This window comes from Varanus komodoensis, unplaced genomic scaffold (genome assembly GCF_004798865.1).
Source record: "Varanus komodoensis strain SLA01 unplaced genomic scaffold, ASM479886v1 scaffold35, whole genome shotgun sequence".
Lineage (NCBI taxonomy): Eukaryota > Metazoa > Chordata > Lepidosauria > Squamata > Varanidae > Varanus > Varanus komodoensis.
Window position 1 is genome coordinate 9364032 of NW_025335856.1, and position 21222 is coordinate 9385253.

General features: G+C 43.6%; 1 protein-coding gene across 1 annotated transcript in view; it reads right to left on the reverse strand.

Annotated features, from left to right (window-relative positions):
• BARX2 (BARX homeobox 2) overlaps positions 1–20214 on the reverse strand; it is a 43541-nt gene extending 23327 nt beyond the window's left edge. Inside the window, exon 1 of the mRNA XM_044439492.1 lies at positions 20028–20214. Within this exon, the coding sequence (XP_044295427.1) occupies positions 20028–20214 (187 nt within the window). The remainder of the gene's footprint in view (positions 1–20027) is intronic.
• Positions 20215–21222: the final 1008 nt, after the last annotated feature.

Below are 21222 nucleotides of genomic sequence, written 5' to 3' on the forward strand. Positions count from 1 at the left end.
AAACAGGCCGCTGCTTGATTTGATGCTAACCCCACTGTATCTTTTCCAATAGAGCTTAAAGTAACCTCAGGAAGTTTGGATCAATTATGTGACTTTAATGAACCAAGAATGATGCAGTGCATGTCAATAAATTTGCATATTTCCAAACCTGTAATATAGGCATCTCTTTGAGACTATCTCTCTCTCTCTCTCTCTCTCTCTCTATATATATATATATATATATATATATAGACTCCACTATATAAAGTCACGCTCCACTTTTGGAGGGACCCTGGACAGCGGCCTTTTGTGCCCTCCACTTATTTGCCACTACTTGGATTCCCATCAGCCTCCCATCATACAAGCAAGCGTGTGCTTGTAGATTTACTCAGTGGTGGCAGCCAAGTGTTACAAGCCAGGAGCCAAGTGGCAGCTTGGATCCCAGTCTATTACAGCAGGACCGATACCAGGAAACCATGCAAGTAAGCACGTGAGTAGGAAGGAGAGCAGAAGGGTAGGCTGGCCATGTCAGCAGTGCCCCTGCCAGAGATGTGGAGGGCATGTCCCGGTGAGCCTTGCATGGGCTCAGAAAATGCCCCAGTACAACCCGAAGGCTGGCCTCAAGCTCTCTACCACTCATCCTGAAAGAGGGATCACGAATGAAAGAATGGAGTGATGGATGGCAAGACATCTTTAAAATGTTGCTTTTCTTCCCAATTTTAGAAACAGATCTAACGCAAAGTGCAAACAGATACAAAATTTTGACCCACAGCACTTCTGACAAATGAAAAGTGCTTCACTGCCTAGTAAATCAAACACACAAATGCGTCCAACTATCCCTTATTCAGTTGCATAAACTGGTGAAAGCATGTTAACATGTGATTTAAAATGCTGGAGGCTAGATTCATCTGCTAAATTATTCCATTTGTAATCCTTTTCTTAAAGGTTTGAAAGAGAAGGCTGCTCTTTTGTGTCGTCAGAAACAGCACTACTATGAGGCAAGGTGGGGCTCCCATTGCTTCTGCAAGACGACAGATGGGGTACAGTGAAGACTCACCATGAAGGAGGCTCAATCTTCTGGGAAGTGCTCTTGTACATGCCCCATTCACTGAGATGAGGCCTAGTCAGGAGAACTTCTTGATGAATTAAGTTAGCACAAGTGGTGGACATTTGGAATTTTCACCTCAGTCCCACAAATGGCATAGGAAGCATCTAGTTTCTGACTTCTTAATTTTCTAAGATGTCACATTCTTTGAGGGATCTGCCACACTGCATAACTCAGCCACATGGGGCAGCTGCTTAAATCCCTTTGTGAATAAAGGAAGATTCTGGAATACCAGCAAGCCCTAGAGACGATGAAAGTCCACCCGGTACATCCCATACACTCACTATAGGATGTAATGCTTTGCTTTTAATTCAGATTTGCCTGGACATCATCTGTACAGGAATCTGTATTAAAAGATGATCAAGGGTGGAGATCATAGCCAATCAGGCGAGGGGCAGAGTGATTTGGGGACTGACACGCCTTTAAATCTCTGTGGGACTGACGTGTTTCCCGTTTCCAATGTTCAAACTGTATATGTTGTTCAAACTGTATACATACTATGTTATCACCACCATCCGCAGGCTTGGGGGAATCCTGAGCATTGAAAAAGTACAAACAATCTTTAATGAGGTAGGGGAACTGAAGGGCGGATCCCAAACTAGCCCAGTAAAAACTGAACATGCTCATTGAGATATTTAGATAAAGGACGGCATACAAAAGTTTTTAATAAATAATTTTTTAATAAATTGACCCAGCATGCTGACTAACTGCCAAGTGGAGGTGAGCAGAATGAACTCAGCAGGAGGAATGGGCCGTAGGAGCTGGCACCTTCAGCAGAAGAATTCCACATAGGAACCACTGCTCTTCCCTCTCCATCACTTTATGAAAGTAAAGAGTCATCAAGGCATCAGCTACTAATAAGGAGCATTGATTCCCTGTTCTCCCCTAAGCCAGAGAGGTGAGAGGACTCCGTTTTTAAGCAGGCATAGTAGTCCATTCACCAAGCTAGCTGAGGTGAAGGAGATTTCAAACCAGTGTAACCCTGGTGACCTCATTGTGTCCAAACCCATTTCAGTCCAAATCATCTGTCTTAATGAATCTGTGGATCAGGGTGACTATGACTCCTTGTTTAGCAAATTGCTGCTGGCTTTGTTGCCCCTGTGGCTGAAATGAAGGTGTTGCTGCCACCCACTTGTGGATGTCATAACATTTAAATTCTCTTGCATTTAAAAAAATGAACTCTATGGAAGGTATTAGTGAATGAGAAGACACTGCTATCCTGCAGGTTAATTCCCTTTCATAGATTTCAGGGATCTTATAAGCTGAGCAATCTCTTTTGATCTTTGGAATGTTTATGAAATCCCTTTCATTGCGTAGCCCTTAATTGGCTTGATAATGAAGCCATGGTGCCATTGGGCTATTGCCCAACTTGTCCTCGTAGACTAAGAACCCTTCTATGGGTACATCTTTAGTGAGGGCAACTCTGTAATTATTACATAGCTTTGACTAAACATTTTTGTTGACATTATATATGAGGCACAAATCAGAAGAGATTAATTGGTCAAGTTTCGCTCTCTCCCAATTCCAGTGTTTTAACTCTCAAGCGCTCTCCATCCGGTTTATGAAACAATCTGTAGATTTTAGAAAGTTTTTATCAAAACAAAAATCAAATGAAACACTGACCTAATGTAATACATACAGTTGTTCCTGTCATGGAGAGAACTACATTGTACCTGCCTCCCTGTATCAAGTGGCATTGCATTTATATCCCACAGGTTTTCCTCTTGTGAAGAGCCCAAGTTGGCTTACATAGCTCCATTTTATCCACAGAACAACTACCCTGTGGAGTAGATGAGGCTGAGAATTATTTCGTGGCCAAAAGTCATCTAGTCAACTTCAAAGAACAAGGTAAGAGGAAGACTGGAGCAGCCTGGATACAAGGGATTCTGAGCCACTCCAGCCTCCTTCCATCTCCCTTGAGACTTCCCAGCTGGACAGTTGAAAACAACCATCTAGAAGAAATGTGGAACATGAAGCTGAAGAACACCAAGTTCTGAGCCTCATGCTCAACTCTGTAGGATTACACCTTAACTGTACAGGGTACTAAATATTAATGGGACAGGCCTGCCCAAGGATACATTATTTTTCAAGATGATGTGCAGCTTGCCCTTCAGCACAACCAATAAAACACGAATAAAATGATGAAGGAAATGATATGCAACAGCAATCAATAGAAACAACTGAGCCTCAGTAGAGAACAATTTAAAGACTCCAAGGATGTGACTCTATAAATGTTTTGATAGGAAAAAGCCCTGCATGCTCAAGCATGTTGGCTGGCACAAATTGGGAGCTGTATGGTTTTTTTCTGTCAAGTATGCATTGGACTGGTCCTAAATGGATTAAGGTCACAAATCTAGTGAATTTCAACATGTATGAGCAATCTGCTCCAGAACTTGAGAGCCACCACAAAAAATGCTCTGTCTATGCTAGTTCTCAAAAACCAGGAAGATAATTTGGGAAAAGATATTCCCTTCAGTATCTACTGCCATCTTCAAAAACTGTAAGAGCACTGCACTGCTCCTGCACATCCATTCAACTTGGCTAATGTAGGCTCCTTGCCCCATTTTTGTGACACATGAAAGCAGTTTTACTTTGATAAACAAGATGTGACTGTAATTGCATAACTGCTCACTCAGCACTTGATTTTTCTGAAGTAACCTCTCCCATGACCATGTATGCAAACTAGGCGGCCAAATTTAGACTCCGTTCACTTGAACGTAAGAATTGGTAATTAAGAAGTCACTTGGTTAAGGTGATACCATGTGCTCATCGCCATTGGCAGCAGCTGTTTTACACAACTAAGCTTACCATGGAGTTGTTTATAATGATGAAAGAATCTGTCTATCTGTCCTTCTCTGATGACTATAGCACCAAGACTGTAAAATCGGGATACCTAAAACTTTGTTTCCAAAGCACATCAATTAATTTTATTTATTTTAACGTTGCCCATGTCGTTGAAGCCTCCAGTAGCATTTTCAGCCTCTTGTGGCAGACTTTCCTTACGAGCCCATAACTGCAGTCCATATGGTTGGAAGCAAGGGGTGTTTAGTTGGAAGGGGGGGGACAGCCTGCCCCCTAACCTCCTGCTGTGAGTCAACCGTTTCTCAGAAGAACGGAGCAGATGGATCCCTCCCTCAGGCGGCTGTACAGGTGCACCATGGCAAGGACCATTCCTAGGGATGCCAGTGATCATGGCTTCACTCAGACAGAGGAGCCATAATGTGTCCAGCTCTGGTAGTTATGAATGTAAGAATAGCCATGTTGGATCAGACTAATGGTCCATCCAGTCCAGCACTCCATCACATAGTGGCAAACCATTTTGCACACTCCGTAATCCATTTTGAGAGCATTATGTGAATCAAACGGTATAGAATTGCTTAAATATAATAAAATAGGGATAATTAAACCAACTACCATCAGAACCCTCAAGCAGTCCTCTAGGACTGGTGTATGCAGGCAGGCCACCTTTGCTGACAGAGGTAGCACATAGCCAAAACTCACCATTCCAAAAACGAATGTGAGGGCTCTCTCCAACTTGAAAAATGTGGGAGGCTTATATGACCAACATTTAAGGAGGGCAAGAAAGAGAGCAATAAACTGCCTATAAATCATTGGAAAGCCTGAAGAAGATTCACGATGTTGGACATGGTGTCGGCGTGCTACAGTGTGGAAATCCATCTCCAGACAGATAAATCAAGCTGATCACCAGCTGGATAAGCGTTTCTGTTTCAGTATTAGTATATAATATTTAAATCCTGAATGGAAGCACTGATGCAACAGAGTGCAGTAAATATTATCTAATTCTGTGTAGCCTTAAAAATGACTCTCCTTTTCATGTCTGGCATGGCTTCTGCTGATGATGTGACAGAGACTGATGGGACTGGACAAGGGCCCCCAAGTCAGGCACCGCTCCAACGAACACCAGCAGCTTCCCCAGATATTAGGTAAGGTTCTTTTCTAGCCCTGACTGGAGATGCTGAGGATAGACCCTGGGACCTTGTGTTTGCATAGCGTGTACTTTACTACTGATCTATGGCCCTTACCCTGTTGGAGAATCATATATTTGGTCCGATGGGAAGAGTAGGCAGCTGTTATAGTAGTGTTGATTGCAAATGCTCGTTCTACTGATCTGAAATAAAATGGGACTGGAAAAAAGTTCCTTTAATACCAACTCTGACTGGGGTCAGTGGGGTGGGTGGAGGAAAAGCACCATTCCCTTGCTGCTCCTTTCTGTGAAATTCTCCTCTGGGATTTAGCATTCTGTACACGATGGGTACAGAATATGGAATCTGCAGTAACTGCCCGCTGCCCTTCTCTTACTCTTGACCCTTATTAGGAAGTAACTCCACTGAACTCTGATGGACTTCAGAGTAAACATGCCTAGGATTTGACTGTAAGTATATGCGGTTCTGAACGGGAAAAACATTTTAGAACGGCATGGCTATGTGATCTTACAACATAGGTCTATCAGCACCTTTTTTATTTCTGTATGAATGACTCACTGCTATAGTTTTGTGATCTCTGCAATTGTTCTTGTATTTTTGAAAGGAAAAAAAAACAAAACAAACCCAAACCACACTCAGTATCTACACATGTTTCTTCACAATATAAGTGAAGCAATTGTTAGGCAGCTCTTATACAATGCTTAATCCTTCCAAATCGCAGCTATAATACATCGATTCTTCCCTTGATTCCTCTGTGCAAAATGTCTGTAATCCTCGCTGTTGACAAGTCCTTTACTTTTGTGAAGATGGGTAAACAGGCGGGCACCCACACAATTGGATTAACAGCCACGTTTTTGAAAAATCCCCCGAAAGATTATGAGCTCTGATGAAGGTGAAGGATGGGCAAGACAATTGCTAGGAGGGAAAGATGAAACAATGCATCCATTCAAGCAACTCCGGCTAGCAGCTAATCAGAGACCTTGCAACAAGTCTAGTTAGTGCATAGTGATTAAAGTGCCAACTTTAGCACAAGAAAGCCCAGAACAATTTTCTTCGGGATGCAGGATTGAGAACAGGTTGCAGAAGTCATGTGTTTCATTCACTGAAAGGGGATCAGGTTGTTCTGGAAGCAACTTGTAACAGTCAGTTTACACACTCTCCCAGAGAGAAATGTGTGAGATCTCATCCACCATACTTTAGTATCCAAGCTCAGCAGCAGGCCTGTGGCACCGCCCTGAAAAGCTGAACTTTCTAGTGGGTCGATCCCTTTCCTTGAATTTTATTTTTCTAGGTATCCCCTTAAGGTAGAATTGCGAGTGATACAGGGCTGATGATGAAACTGGAAGGTTTGCACTTCCTTTACCTACTCTCCCCTTAATATCTAGGCATATTCGGTGTGGTGTGACTTTACCATGCTGTGAGTTTTCCCATCCCAAAAGCACCCAGGAATAAGCTGGAGCACAGGCAGCAAAAACTGCAGAATGGAATCACAACGTTCATGCATGTTATGAGGAGAAGCAGGTCTGAGGCACCTGTTTGCAGTGCCAGCCACACGCTTGTCACAGCAGCTCGCTTTGACTGTGTGCACGATGTCAGTGGGATGAAGGCTGCAATCCATTGAAGTCTGGGCCCAATTCAAGGTGTTGGTTATGACCTATAAAGCCCTTAATGGCTTGGGTCCTGGTTACCTGAAGGAGCGCTTACGTCCATATATGCCCACCCACCCTTGAGATCAGCGGGAGAGGCCCTTCTCCGGGAACCCTCCGTGAAGGAAATTAGGAGGGTAGGTATTCGGAGGAGGGCTTTCTCTGCGGTGGTGCCCAATCCATGGAATGCGCTCCCCAGAGAGGTCCGCCTGGCGCTGTCATTATCTGTTTTTCGGTGCCAGGCGAAGACCTTTTTATTTAAGCGTCATTTTAATTGCTAATATTATTTATTTATTTTATTCTTTGGCCAGGTCGACTCAAATTATATTGTTTTTATATTCTGATTATTTATTTATTGTTGTGAGCCGCCCCAAGATTTTGGCGAATGGGGCGGCATAGAAGCCTTCTAAATAAACAAACAAATCAATCCATCAATCCTAGGCACATTTAAATAGAAGAAAATTCCAGCGCACACAGTGGGACCGATGCCTGAGTGAACATGCACAGGATTTCATTGTAAATTGGCTCCACTATTATAATCACAAACCGTGGCATTTTTTGCTGCCCTGCCTTGTTCTCTTGTTTATATATACATGCTATTTTAACCTTTTCCCCCACTAAGTTACTTTTCAACCAAGCCAATCTTCCAAGCGAATTACTAGAAATAATACAATTAAAACCAATTTTAAAAAGCCATTATTAAAGTAAGTATATGTTATTTTGGCACAGGAGAAACAAAGGATTGTGTAATTATCCTTTACAATTATTTTTCATATGTTAGTTTTCAACAAATCTTCTTTCCCAGTTGTTGATGGCGAGAAGTCTCCAAAAGGCCAGCTTTTTGTTAGCAAATATTTGTTCAGAGCATCACTAAAGTTAGCCATTTATATTTTAGTGCTATCTAAATTTTTCAGCACTATCATTATGCAATATGATATCTACCAATGGCAATTAACTTTGGGTGGCCTACTTCATGTCTACCTTAATAATCTGTGATGCTAATAATAGCAGATTTTATCTGCTATTTATCAAAGATTTATCTGTCACACATTCTGTGATAATGGTCTATAGCAAATGCAGAAATAAGATCAAACCAAGAGCCAAAGCAGACATCTATAAAGCCGCTTATCTTCCCCAGTTTTACCCTGAAGAAGGCACACGAAGGCCAATCTGGATTGGGATCCTAGTCTGCAAGGTAAGGAGTCTTTTAAGTTCTGGAGTGGGGCTTTGTACCTACTGTAGAGAAATAGTAGAAGACAGACACAGATTTAAAATACTGTCTAGTTGGGCACTGAAATATAGATATTCCGAAGTGAACCGTTCTCTTTGTTCCAACATCAGTGGATTATACCAGCCAAAGCTGTAATCCAGAAGAAATCTGAATCATCCATCTAGCTTTCTTGTACCAGACAAATATGCTCAATCAAGCTCAGAAGAGCAACTGTGCTGCAGCCCGCCACCCAATTCCACTTGAATATACGACTGACAGGATGCCGCTTCACTGGGCCTAGGTGTAAATGAGTCTGTTAAAAGGTATTATCCACAATATTGTGTTTGCTTTAACTGGATTAATACAGCTGTTACGTTTCAGATAATAAGCTTTAGGTGCAAGGCTATCTCATACTGCTCCACACTTTGATATAAGCACTGTATCCATTCCTCTCTCCCTTTCCCACAGCTCAACAGTGTCCCTCAGGAATGCCGTAACAGTATCTGTTCAATTAAAAGGGGAAAGGGGTCCAGCTCAATGTTTCCCAGCAGAAAAGGTTTCCACCCAGATTTGAAGAGAGCATGGGATCAAATTTAAAGCAGAGCTAGAGAGATGCTGGGACTCTTTCGACCTTGTCCGCATGGAATGCCACGTTGTGCTTGCCGGGTCAGCGATTATAACAACTGGGCTGTTTTATAATACGCCATAAATCTGCTTCCTCCTCTTGTTTTCCATAGAGTTGACAAGGCTGATTGGGGCTCAGAAATATCAACATCCACACTTTCATTATACAGTCTACCACTTCTTGACTTCTGTATTTTTAAAGAGTGTGTGGAATTCACTCCATGGAGCATTAAAATATTGTGGTCCTTGAGCCTAAGGATCTGTATGAGGGGTGATTCCCTGACATCTCCCATTTGGAGAGGTTACAACAGCATAACCAATATGTAGGACCATGAGATGGCCAGGACCTTGCCATGAGCAAGCAGGACTCTGCCGTGAAGTGAGACGAACCCTTACTTTGGTGGTGGATTCTGGGAGAGGCTGCCATTTACCTCCCTCCAAACACTGTTTTGAGTAAACAACTTTTGCATGTTTACTTGGAAAACAATTGTGCTTGTATAATATTTGGATATTTTGGAATTCCATCTAGAAATGTAGGCTCATAAAAGAGAATTGGGAATAAACTGATGCAAACCAAGCAATTCCATACGGTAAAACTTTTGTGTCCAAGTACAGAAGTATTTAGAGAATTGCAGCTGGTGGAAATGCTAGAGAGGGTTAAAGTTGTTAGTCCTATGATGCAGATTCTTCAATGAGTCACAATTCTGGGAACTGGAAATGTATGTATACCAATAGTTTTGTGGATTAAGCTGCTCTGATATGCCACAGTGGAGCCCTCTTCAAAGCTGGGAGGTAAGATAGTCATTCCTGTATTTGTATATCACTCCATATCTAGGCATACATGCAACAGGGAGCTATTTTTCTACCCTTGCTCCACAGGTTTTGTTTTTTCAGGTTATATCCAGATTTAGTCATACTTAGAGTAGGCTTATTTAAATCAATGGGAGGAAAACCCATCATGACTAACTTGCCCCACTTACAGAGCCAGTTCCAGGTTTCTGAGAGCCCTTGGGTAGGCACCTTGAATAGGTGCTCTTCCTCTGTGAGTCAACATTCTTACCACCATGGTCACCAATTGCTCTTTTTTCTCATCCTGTTTCCCATTTCTTGCTTATTTGAAAGGCACGGGGCCAGTATGTGGATAGGCAGTGGGATCTGTTCCTCCTCCTCCTCCTCACCACCACTGTTGTCTGATGCCTAGCAAGAGGCCGTTGAACAAGCAACGGGCAAGAGGAGGAGCAAGTCCTTGATGCTCATCTCAGTGGACCTTGGAGCTCATGATCAGGTACCTGCTGAGTTGTGGGCTCGACAGGTACCTGGCCTTGCCTGCCATGGGTGCCAGCCCTGCACACTTATTTCAGTGTATCGCCTTTAAGGTATGACAGCATCTCTTTCCAATGGTCTTGTTTCTGCCTGCACAGAACAAAATCTTGCACTTGGCTATTCATACTGAGAGGCAATATTTGGTTTGACTCTTTATTCTCCACCTAATGCAGCAAGAACCACTGGACATTTATCTGCATGGAACAACTGTGTTTATCAGTATAAGCTTGCCATGGCAAAACCAAGGTCTGGATCTGACTGGATACATTTGATTGACTTGAACAGAAAACCAGAATCTATTAATACCGAAGTGTATTAATGTTCATTAATCTAAATAGGTAGATCAATGAATATAATGATTTAATATTTATTATAAATAAATATAATATTAATTATTCACAATAAATAAAATAATTAATTGTATTGAAGCAATTAGTCATTGCAAACTAGGGCTGGTGCTAATAGTCTACAGTTTTCCCTGAGTTGTAGCTTTTCCTCTTCAAGCAGTTTTCCCTGAGTTGTAGCTTTTCCTCTTCAAGCAGTATGCAACTTCCTTCAAAGAGGTGTTAAGGCAAGAAGTTTCTGATAAAATCACATTTTTGCCCTGTTTTTCTGTCAAAGACTGGATGATGAACCATCTTTAGCTCCTTGTGTCATATTATTATCTTTTAGATGCATTGGAGCTGGAGGTCAGGAATGTAATTATTCAACCCAACAAACAAGAGTAAGATGGGTGTGCATCACCTAGCAGGGACTAGGAAATGAGAGAGCAGCAGCTGCTTCCTCCACCATTCCTATCTTCCCAGGTCCCCTTCCCCCAGCTTCTCTCATCTCCCTCAGTCAATGCCCTAAATGGCAGCATTGCTTACTTGTTCGCCGGAGCCGGGCTGGCTCACCATGTGGCCTTCCCCCAGCACATCTATGGCAAAGCCATTCAGAAAGGACCTTGGCTGGGAATGCAGAAAAAGGGGCACCCAGCCAGGCTACATGATCCGACAAGCATGCAGCATGCTCACTAATACTCCACACAACAGCACCACTGCTGCTTCCCTGCAGAACTTGCCGGAGTGGCATTGCGCTGACACCAGGAGAGCAGTGAGTGAGCAGCTGAGCTCCAAGGCCTCGGGGGCAGAACCTCAGTCCTGGGGCACATGCCGCCCTGCTGGGATCTCAACACAGCCCTCTAGAGATCCCATTTGACCATACTTCTTCTCCCACTAGCTCCATCACCTTTCCCCAGTCCTCAGTCATTGGTGATTTCCTAGCTTCTGCACATTTTTCCTCCTTTCTGAAAGGTGAAATACCTCTTCTAAGATTTAATTACTAGCAATACAAGTTTAAAGCTAAAATATACTGGGGGGTTAGCATTCGGGCCCTACTCTTTGGTCTTTACCTCTGCCCCTTTTGCCTTCAGCTCCACCCACCATTGTAAAGTGACCCTCAAGGACTTCTCCTAAATTGAATTTGGCTGTAGGGTTGGAAAAGCTTCAACGCCAGTGCTGCAAGCAAACCTGCTGCCCTCCCTAGCTGTCCCATTACCGATGCTGAAGTAGGTTGAACAGCCAATTAATACTGGTTAGCTTCCTTATATGGCATGGGGGTGGGAACACCAGCTTGTTCCCACTTTAGGCAGCAAAATATTTTGAACCATCGTGATGAAAATGAATACATTTTAAGCCAATTTTTGTTGATTTTCATTTGAAGATGAATCCCTAGCCATTCCATCTTTCCATTCCAATTTTTTTCCATCTGGGTTCTCCTCTCCATTCACCTAAAATGTTGAACACCTTTGATAACACATTGCCTCTTCTTAATGAAGAAGCCCTCGGAAAGTAGTCATGAGCTTGAGCTCAATATATTCCTCAGTGAGCAAAATCAAACCGATACTGGAAAGATACCAAGACTTTAAGCCAAAGTACTTTAATTTTGCCTAGTTAATAGCCATCAGTGTCAACATGGACTACAGCTTAATAATAGATCAGTGCTGCTCAACCTGATGGTGAATTTGACTACAGGAATGTTCAGCACTGTCACCCTCTTCCTGGATGTATCAGTTCTTTGAAGGCATGATCCAAGCTTTCAATACCAAACTGAACCACTTCGTTAATGACATAAGGGTCTAATCAATTCTCTTCACACAAAAATATTCCTTTACTTTTTGTGTCCATTGCGGCACATGCCCTCAGTAAATACCAATAGAGGGCAAAGAAGAAGACGTAAGAGGAACCTTGCTGGGTCAGACAGAGGGACTATCTTCCACAGGGATGGGGAATCTCCTGTCCACCAACCTCCATGTAACCTCCTTAGGTTCCTCCAGCTTCCAGACCCCACCTCTTGGAAGAAACCATGCTGTTATCTCTGATCTGCAGTTGGAGGTAACAGTGACAAAGGAGGCAGCTGGAGCCACTGCTGATGTTAGAAGGAACTCTCCTCCTGGTGCCAGTTCAGTATGGCCATATGGTCAGTATGGACGTCATCCCATGGGAGATGAGTTGGCATACACGACACTGAGGACTCACCCCCACTGTACTGCATTTCATTTCATTTCATTTCATTTCATTTCATTTCTTACTTTTCTCTCCATAATAGTCAAATCTCTTTAGGCTGTTTATACAGATAGCAAAATTACATTATAATGAAATATAAAACAATTTACACACAAAAATATAAAATAGTGTTGAAGAATCAACAATAAAACTTTCCAGGTCCTGTTAAAGCATCATGTCATTTGCTATCAAATGCCTGGGAGTAGAAGAGTCTTAACCTGACATCAGGAGGACCAAGAAGAGTTTAGACCACAGTTTCCACCACAGTTTCGTTTGTGGTTTTCTCAGTGATGGTGCAAGCACAGTCAGAGAGAGAGAGAGAGAGAGAGAGAGAGAGAGAGAGAGAGAGAAATTAGAGTCAGAGGAGGAAATAAACCATGGCGGTCTATTCCCTGTACAGCACCTGCCAGCTGGATTTGCATGTTGACCCTTGCCAGCATGGCTTGCCATTTCATGTGACTGCATGAGCTGTTTTAGGTTTCGAGTGTGGTTTGTTAACTACAGCAACAAGCCAGCCTCGCTGGGTTCACACAGTATAGCAAAATACATCAACAAAATTGTGCAAATCCACTAGGCGAGCAAATCCATGATTACGTAAACAGACTGACAGAGAAAATGGTGGAGGGGAAATTGAGCCATGGAAAGATTGCAAATCAATTGTTACTGAAGAACTACTAATTTGAGAAGATATGGGAAGGGATACAAATTAACAATTTATTTTTAGGTGATTCTGATGAGAAACTAATTGGTTGCCTTGGTCTTTTTCAAAATGTAAACTATAATAATTATTTCCAAATTTGCATATATAGACACATTAACTTGCAGGTGCTCATTTTCTGCAGAGTTGTGTCCTATGTGTCTGAGCCCTGAATCTCTTAAGTGCCCAGCAATGCCCCTGGTATGAAGGCAATAGCCCTTTCCTGTTTGTCCCCAGATGCGGCCTTCAGAAAAACACATTTCACAGGCCACTTCCGACTCTGACACATTGCATTTGTTACACCCACATGTTTTGGAAAATGTAGGGCTCTTTGCACTTCAGAAGCAGCAGGACACCTGTGAACTCTTCTAGGCAAGCTAATCCTCTGCCACTTTATGCACCCTTCCTTGACAGCAAACAGCCCTGACCTTAGTAGGACTTCCTTCTGCACAAACATGCATAGAAGCGTGCTGCTAAAGGACTACTTCTAGTTGGCTAGTCTTCTAGTAGGAGAGTGCAAGTTACACCCAAATCAGTTTCAGATTATTATTCAGATTTTATCATTCAAAGTTGTCTTCACACAAATTTATAGTGGCACAAGTCTTTGTGGACTTTGATGAATTATAATACCATCAGCATCCTCATATTTAAGCTAAACAAGATTTCTACAAAACAATGCTTCTACAAAAAAGCTTCGGTCCAATAAAATGAAATTACAGTGTATGTTTCATTCATTAACAATATCTGCTCATCTAAAGATACTAAAATGCTTAATCCATTTCAAGCAATAGTAGACAATTCGTCCTTATCTATAGTTTCCAAGGCACAGATCAATTGTTTTATCACCATTGGAACTTTCTAGTAACTAGCTAGAACAATTCTTGCTGCTGTAAACAGGTTCAACATCAGATGTTTTACAGAAATATGCTGGGAATTATCCAAATTATTACCCCCCAAAAATAATATGACCCATAAAAACCATCCCCCAGGCTTCAGGCAATTACCTTTCAAAATCACTTCCCAGTATCCTTTGAATCATAGTGTAACTCCTCCAAAAACATATTAAATCTCCATTAGCTGCAATGCATTTCAGCACACAGACCTGTTAGACTGTGTTTTCCTTTTTTATTTTTAGAGCCCTTGTATAACTGGATTGAATGGAATTAACTCAGTCCTCCCATTTTGAATGACTTGGAGGCACTTTGTACTTTTTTTCTCCCTCGGTTTCTGATTATTTTGGTAATGCTCCCAGTGGCTTCTCCTGTTTTATGGTGCGATCTATGCTTGTTCTGTCAAGTTTTGAAATTGGGCGAGAAACATCAGCCCTTGACCATGTAAACATCAATTTACATGCAATCAAAAACTACATGCTGGAAAGCTCGGGAATCCATGCAAGGATTCAGTGATGCAAGCTGGCCATCGGAGTTTCCAGTGCTCCACAGATTTCTGGTTTTCATAAAGGGCTGTGTTAGATGGCTTGGCTGCTTAGGCACAAGTCTGCAGACATCTTATCTCATTCCAGTCTCAGTGGGATGTCCAAGAATATTGGAAAGCATATTTGACCCTACCAACCAAGAGGCTCCAAGATGAAACAAAGAGATTGTTGCCACTCCAGCCAACACAAATACTAAGAGATTTGACTCCCGGCATGAGAAAGGCCTGTTCTGCTGCACAGCTGTGAAGATGAAGTGATTAATTATGAAGATTATTATCCCAAGAATTTTAGACGCAGCCTTCACTGTAATATCTGGGCAAACTTTACACGGTTTCAATTAAGAATGGTCACGCCTGGGCAGAATTACACGGTGCAGTCTTCCTTCATGTTGCAGCCTTCAGAGAGGGAAGAATCTAAAAACAAGTAGCTTAAACTCTGGAAGTAGAGAAGCCATGCTGTTTTTAAATAAGCAATTGACAAAACAGGAATAAATGTATGATTTTTCATTTTTATCAGACGTTTCAGCTTCCACTTTTGATACTGACAGACAAGAGTGGAAACTAATGCTCATAGTGAGACAGTTATAGAATTCCCATTACTTTGTCTATTTTTATGCTATAGATAAAGAGAGGAGAGATTGAGAGAGAGAGATTGAGAGGATTTTGAAAAAATCCACCATGCTAATTTTTACACCACTATTGTCACTTTCTCAGTATTGCCTGCTTTTCGAAACATATCCAGTTTGGGGGATCTGAAACAGGCCAGTGTTTAGATCAGCAATCTGACTCCAGTTACACGGGGTCGGATTAATTTCACCCATAGTCATATATCGGTTTCATTTCCTTGGTCTGGGGAAGGACCCCTTCTCATGAACAGCAGTGCAAATCAGGCTTCAATTGTTAAGTCAGAGTCATGGGAAACCTTGCATTGGACATAGCATGGCTTTGTGACTGTGTTGCTCTTTTTGCCTCGGAAATAGAAATCCAGCATCAAGACATGTATAATTCCATATTTCATGAAGCTCTTGCTTGGGCAGCTTTTCTTCACTGGTTATTCTGCACTGAATGAAGTCTAATTACATACAACTTCATTTGCTCACTTGATTCCTCTGGCTCTTTGGCCTCACTTCTCCCATTGTTTCATGCCTCTCAAAATTTAGCGGGTGATCTGTTTGCAGCAGAGACCTCTCTTTTGTTCTTTTACTTAAGTTGTAAAGGGTATAACAAATCAGACACATTGGTGGCACTATATAAAAATGATAATGCTGCTACTCAAGCAACCATGGGTTAAAAAAAAAAAAAAGAATCACACCAGCGAAACATTCCCATTTCTTCCTCTTTTAGCCAAAACAACTCAAAGCACTGTATTCCTATGTGAGTTGATCTAGAATCAGTTGTGATGTAGTAATTCATCGTATGAAAAAAATATGATTATTGGAAGCACTTCCAAGAAATACATATCTATCACTTTTCAAACACAAAAGGAGAGAGTTTGAGTAAATGCTTATAACAGCAATTGAAGCACCTCAATTGAAGCATGTTATTCCCAGCTATATCCGGCTTATGAAACTAAAGTGAGTAACCCTTAACCATTTGCTCACCCATGAGCAAGATGATAATGAAATAACTTTATATTAGTCAGCATAACTCATTAAAGTATGACTATAACATTAAAGTTACTGTCAAGGAAAGGGATGGAAAGTGATCAAACATGGATTAATGGGGGACACCGTGGAGATATATCTGCTGTAAACTTGTACATCTGTTTTGGGCAGTGGTTTTCTGGATTAGTGATGTGGAAATTCATGCAGATTAGCTCAGACAGTTAAATCCAATGGCAGACATTTTTTCCTTAAAATCCAACAGCACCCTAACACCATCTTTAGACAGAATAAATCACTCATACAATGTAGAAAGATCAGTGCTCACTTCAAGGGTAGCCCATGTGCAAGTCCCACTGTTTTTAATGGTATTTATTTCTGGGAAGGCATGCACAAGATTGCCGCCTTCCATAAAGCACTTGGTTGTGTGGTTTTGAACAAACTGGTCTGAAATTTAGGGAGTTGTAATCAATAAAATACAACATACTTCCTTTTATAGGATCTAGTAAAACTTGAGCAAAACAAAACAGAAAAGTGAAATCTTGCCTACAGTTATGTAATGAGTGATTATTTACTCCAATGCTTGGTTTACATCTGGCTTTAAAAAGGAAAATCACAGAATTTTGATCAGAAAATATGAATGACAGGATCATACTTAGCAGGGTAATTTCCAGGCATAGATTAGTCTGGAAATTGCAGGCATGGGATTTGGCCCCTGAGCACTTTGCTAACAATTTAGGGCATGATTCTATGCATGTTTAGATAGAAAAATGCCCTGTATGGGGAATGCTGAAAACATGTTTCTGCCTGAACATACACAGGATTGTAACCTGAGTTAGTTTATACTTTGCAGTCTCTTTCTCCAGGTTGAGATGTAAGAAATGCAACCATTTTGAGAATGAAATCCCATAGATGGCTGTGCAAGCTATTACCTTTCAGCCAGATTCTGAACTTATTGATGAAGAAATAAATGAGTCTCATTGAGTGTGGATATTTACAAATGCAGGCTGGGAGGCTATCAAGAAGATGATTTCTTCAGTGCCTGGAATAGTACACAAGTTAAGGATTTAAAGTAAATTTAAAATGGATGTTGATGATGTCCTGGGCTGAGGCAACATGAAACACACTGAATAGCTCTCTGCTTCATTTTGAAAGAAATTTGTCACTGAAATGGGCAATGACTTGCAAAGTTTTCCCTTGACTTGCATTGTATCTACATGTATGGCAACAATACACTATCAATGTACCCAGCACATTATAGCGTAACATAAGCACGGTCTCAATCATTTTTCAAGCTATTACATTACATCAAGAATCAATTTCTTCTTGATTTCAAGAAATACTAAGACTCTCCAGTGGCAATCCCTTACCTGCTTACCTGAAAATAAGACCCATTAAACTGGGTGGGTATAACTTCCAAGGAGATAAGTACAGACATGTGCCATCAGTGATAAAACCAGAAATGGCAACATAGGTTCCCATAAGAAAATCCAGACATGCTGCACTGAAATGAAGACAGATTGTACATTCACTGTGTTTTGTTCTTGTCGATTATGGCTTTTTGTTTGTTTTTTGGGAACACCATACCAAGACAAAATGAGAACAAAACCCTGTAGGCACTATCGGATAAGTTAAAACATCTTTATATCCCAGGTCCAATAGGACACATGTTCACTTCTCTTCTCAAACTTGACTGTATTTTTTTGTAAATGTCTTTTACAATTCATTTAACGCAGGCAAACGTCATACTCACTTACATTTCTGATTTTTTTGTAAGGGAAAAAATAATTTGGGACATTAACCCTTTTCTAATATTCTGTTTTGTACAATTCACAGATCCTGTGAAAGCCAAACATTTTTCAGCAATGAATCACAAACAGGGATTTTAGGTTTGGTGCCTCTTTGTCAAAACTAATATCTATTAGACTGCAGCACTAAAATTAACCATAACTGATTAGATCATATGGAGCAATTGAAATCCAAAGAGTGCCTGTTCACAAACAATATGCTTACAGGGTCTTTTGAAAGGGAGCTCCAAGTGCAACTAACCCCCTTTTACGCCAAAGAACTACCTGGGATTTCACCTAGTAAGAACACTCTTTGTAGTAGATTGTATCATGAAAGACAGTGGGGCACTTCACTGATTCGGCGGGCACTCCATCTTTCCTCCAGGGAGTTCCAGATCTGGCTCTCTCCTATCCTAACTTTGCAACAACCCTGTGAGGCAGTTTAGCCGAGAGAGAGTGATTTGTCCAAGATCACTCAATGCACTTCAGAGACAAATTCAGTCATCCTGGTCCATTTCCAGCCTTTATCTGTTTATTTCTTCAATACATTTCTATACCACCTCTTTAGCCCATAGGACTCTCTGGGCAGTTTACAATGATAGTAAATAAAATGATTTAAGACAAATAAAAACAATTTAAAAGAGTAAAACATCATAATACAAATTATGATATGTAAGCTGCCACGGGAATACAAATGAGCTGGAAGAGGACTTGGATTTCTGAAGTCAAAGATCTACAGTCTTTTCCTCCTGCCATGCCAGTACTGCCCAGCTCCAAGACCTATTCTGAATAACACCATCTGATTCTCCTTACTACATTTATCTGGTCCAACTTCATCATCGATGCTTCCTGCTTCTGCATCCCCTCCACACATTTGTCCACCTCAAGTCAAGTCCAGACACACATGCGTACACACACTCAGACTGTTTTGTTCCCGGCTATTGAATCCAGAATCATTGTTAGCTTTTATGTTCCATACCCTTTATGTTCAGCATCAGTCTAAAACAAATCAACTGTACTTCACCTTCCAGCATGAATCAAATGGGTGGATCCAGGTTTTAGCCATTTTTTTAACCAATCATCTTGGAAATTCAGAAGTAAGGTGGAAGGAAATGACTAACACATTTTAAATCCTAAGACTTTTTTCAGGCTAAACATGCATAGGATTGGACCCTCAAAGTAATACCAACTGAATTTCTGAGCATGTTCTCTTCCTCCTAAACTTGGGAGAGGGGTACTTTTAATACGTCTGAAGTTTGCCTTCCCCAGTGAGTGTTGCCTTGTTCCAGATTCCTGATGAGGCCAAGAGGATTATTGAGTGCCAATGAATAAAAGAGAGAAATAAGGGGTGGGGTGCTTCCTCGTTGATCTGCACACCCCCGCATTACCACCAGACCTTCCCGCTGGCTGCTGTGCTTTTTTCCCTGGGGGACTGCTAGCATGAGTGGTAGAACTTAGCATAGTAATTGGTTCATTTAGGGACAGCGGCTCATTCCGGAAAAGCCAGTTATTTCCCTAGCATGTTGAGAAATGTTCATCAATCTAGTCATTTTCTGTAAGGACATCTCCAGCACGCTGCTAGTTTAGGAGACTTTGGGGAGGACTTGGTGGTGAGGTGCCCAGCATCCATCCACATATCCTGTCTAGACTGTCCAAAGCACACGTTGCCGAGGGCAGACCTGCTCCCCCGCGTACCTGAGCATGTGGCATTTTCTCAGGTGGACGGAATGAGTTGCCATTCCCTGGTACACAACAGTGCCCTGACCTCATTTTGAGAAGTTACAGTCCCCTGTTCCGCCTCTGAAGAATATATTGACCAAACCGTTTCTTTCTTCCTCTCTGGTGGACCAGCTCAAAGCCCGACAACTTTTAAGCAGATTTTGCATGTCTGCCTTATTGGAAGTACGCATGCCCCACCTTTCCAACGAGTGTGCTTTGCTCAGAGCATCTTACCAGCGTTCGCAGCCTTTCCCCAAAGATGCACAAGAGCCAAAATCACCCGCAAACGGCCGATGGAAACACAGACTTGCGAGAGCCGCTCCCCCTCCCGCTTCCAGTTTGCCCAAACCAAAGTTTGCCGAAGTCCTGTTTCCACCGCCGCCTGAGACGCGGGCCGCCCGGAGGCTCTTACCGGTGCAGGAGTGCAGAGGTTTGGGTCTCACGATGAGGGAAGGGCAGACGGAGTAGAGCGAAAGCTTCTCGAAGTAATCGCACGTCTCCTTGGAGAGGATCTCGTCGATCATGAAAGTCTTGTAGCGCCGCCTGGCTGCTTTGAGCTGGCCGGGGGAAGCCAGCCTGACCTCGGCTTGGCAGTGCATGGCTGGCTGCGCTGCGGACGAGCGCCGACCCCCGGAGGACGGGCCGGGGGGAGGGCCGGGGAGGGAGCGCGCTCGGCCCACGGGCAGGGACCGGAGCGGGCGAGCGGAGCCGGGGGCCGGCCAGGCGCGGGAGCTCAGCCACAGGCGGCCACGCAGAGCCGGGGATCTCGCCAGCCCGTCGCGGCTGCCTTGTGGAGGCGAGCGCCTGCTCGCTCGCCCGCCCGCCTGCCCGCCCGCCTGCCCGCCCGCCGCGATCGCTCTCTCTCTCTCTTCCGCTCTCCCCCACCTCCAGCCTCTATATAAGCCGCGCACCAGCCCGCGGAGGACACTGCGGCTGTCAATCAAGCGCTCATCCTCCCCATCAGCGCCCCATTGTTAGATCGCGGGCTGCGCCGCCGAGAGTCATTTCTCTATTTTAAGATCGCGGGGTGTGGAGCGCCTCCCTCCTCCCCGCATTGGAAGGGGGCCAGCGCGCTGGGGCCGGGCCGGGCCGGGCCGGGCCGGGCCGAGCCGAGCCGAGCCGAGCCGGGGAGGGCGTCCGCTGCGGGTGCGCGCCCCGCCTCGCCAGCTCCTCCTCCGGCTCTGCCTCCGCGCCAGGCTCGGAGCTGCGAGGAAGCAGCCCGCGCGCCTCTGCCTCCGGCGGGCGGCGGGGACCGCGCTCCCTCCAGCCGCCTCCCCGCGAGGGAGCGCGGCAGCCGCAGCCGAGGTGCCCGGCGCAGCCACGGCGCAGCACCCGGGCGCCTCCGCGGCCCTCCCGGGCTTTCCGCAGGTGGGAATCCCCACGCCACTCGCCTGGCGGCCGGGCGGCGCCGAGATCCGCGCTGGAGGCCGCGCTCCTGGGACAGCGGCTGGGGAGCGGAGGGGAGGGCAGGGGAAGGGCGAGGCCCCCCGGGCACTCGAATTGCCTGCCAGGTGAACGCGCGCCCTCGAACTGCCCGCACGGGGCTTCGGCACCCGCATTGTGCGCGCTCACCTAACGAGCCTCCCGCACCTGCTGCTTTCTGCGGG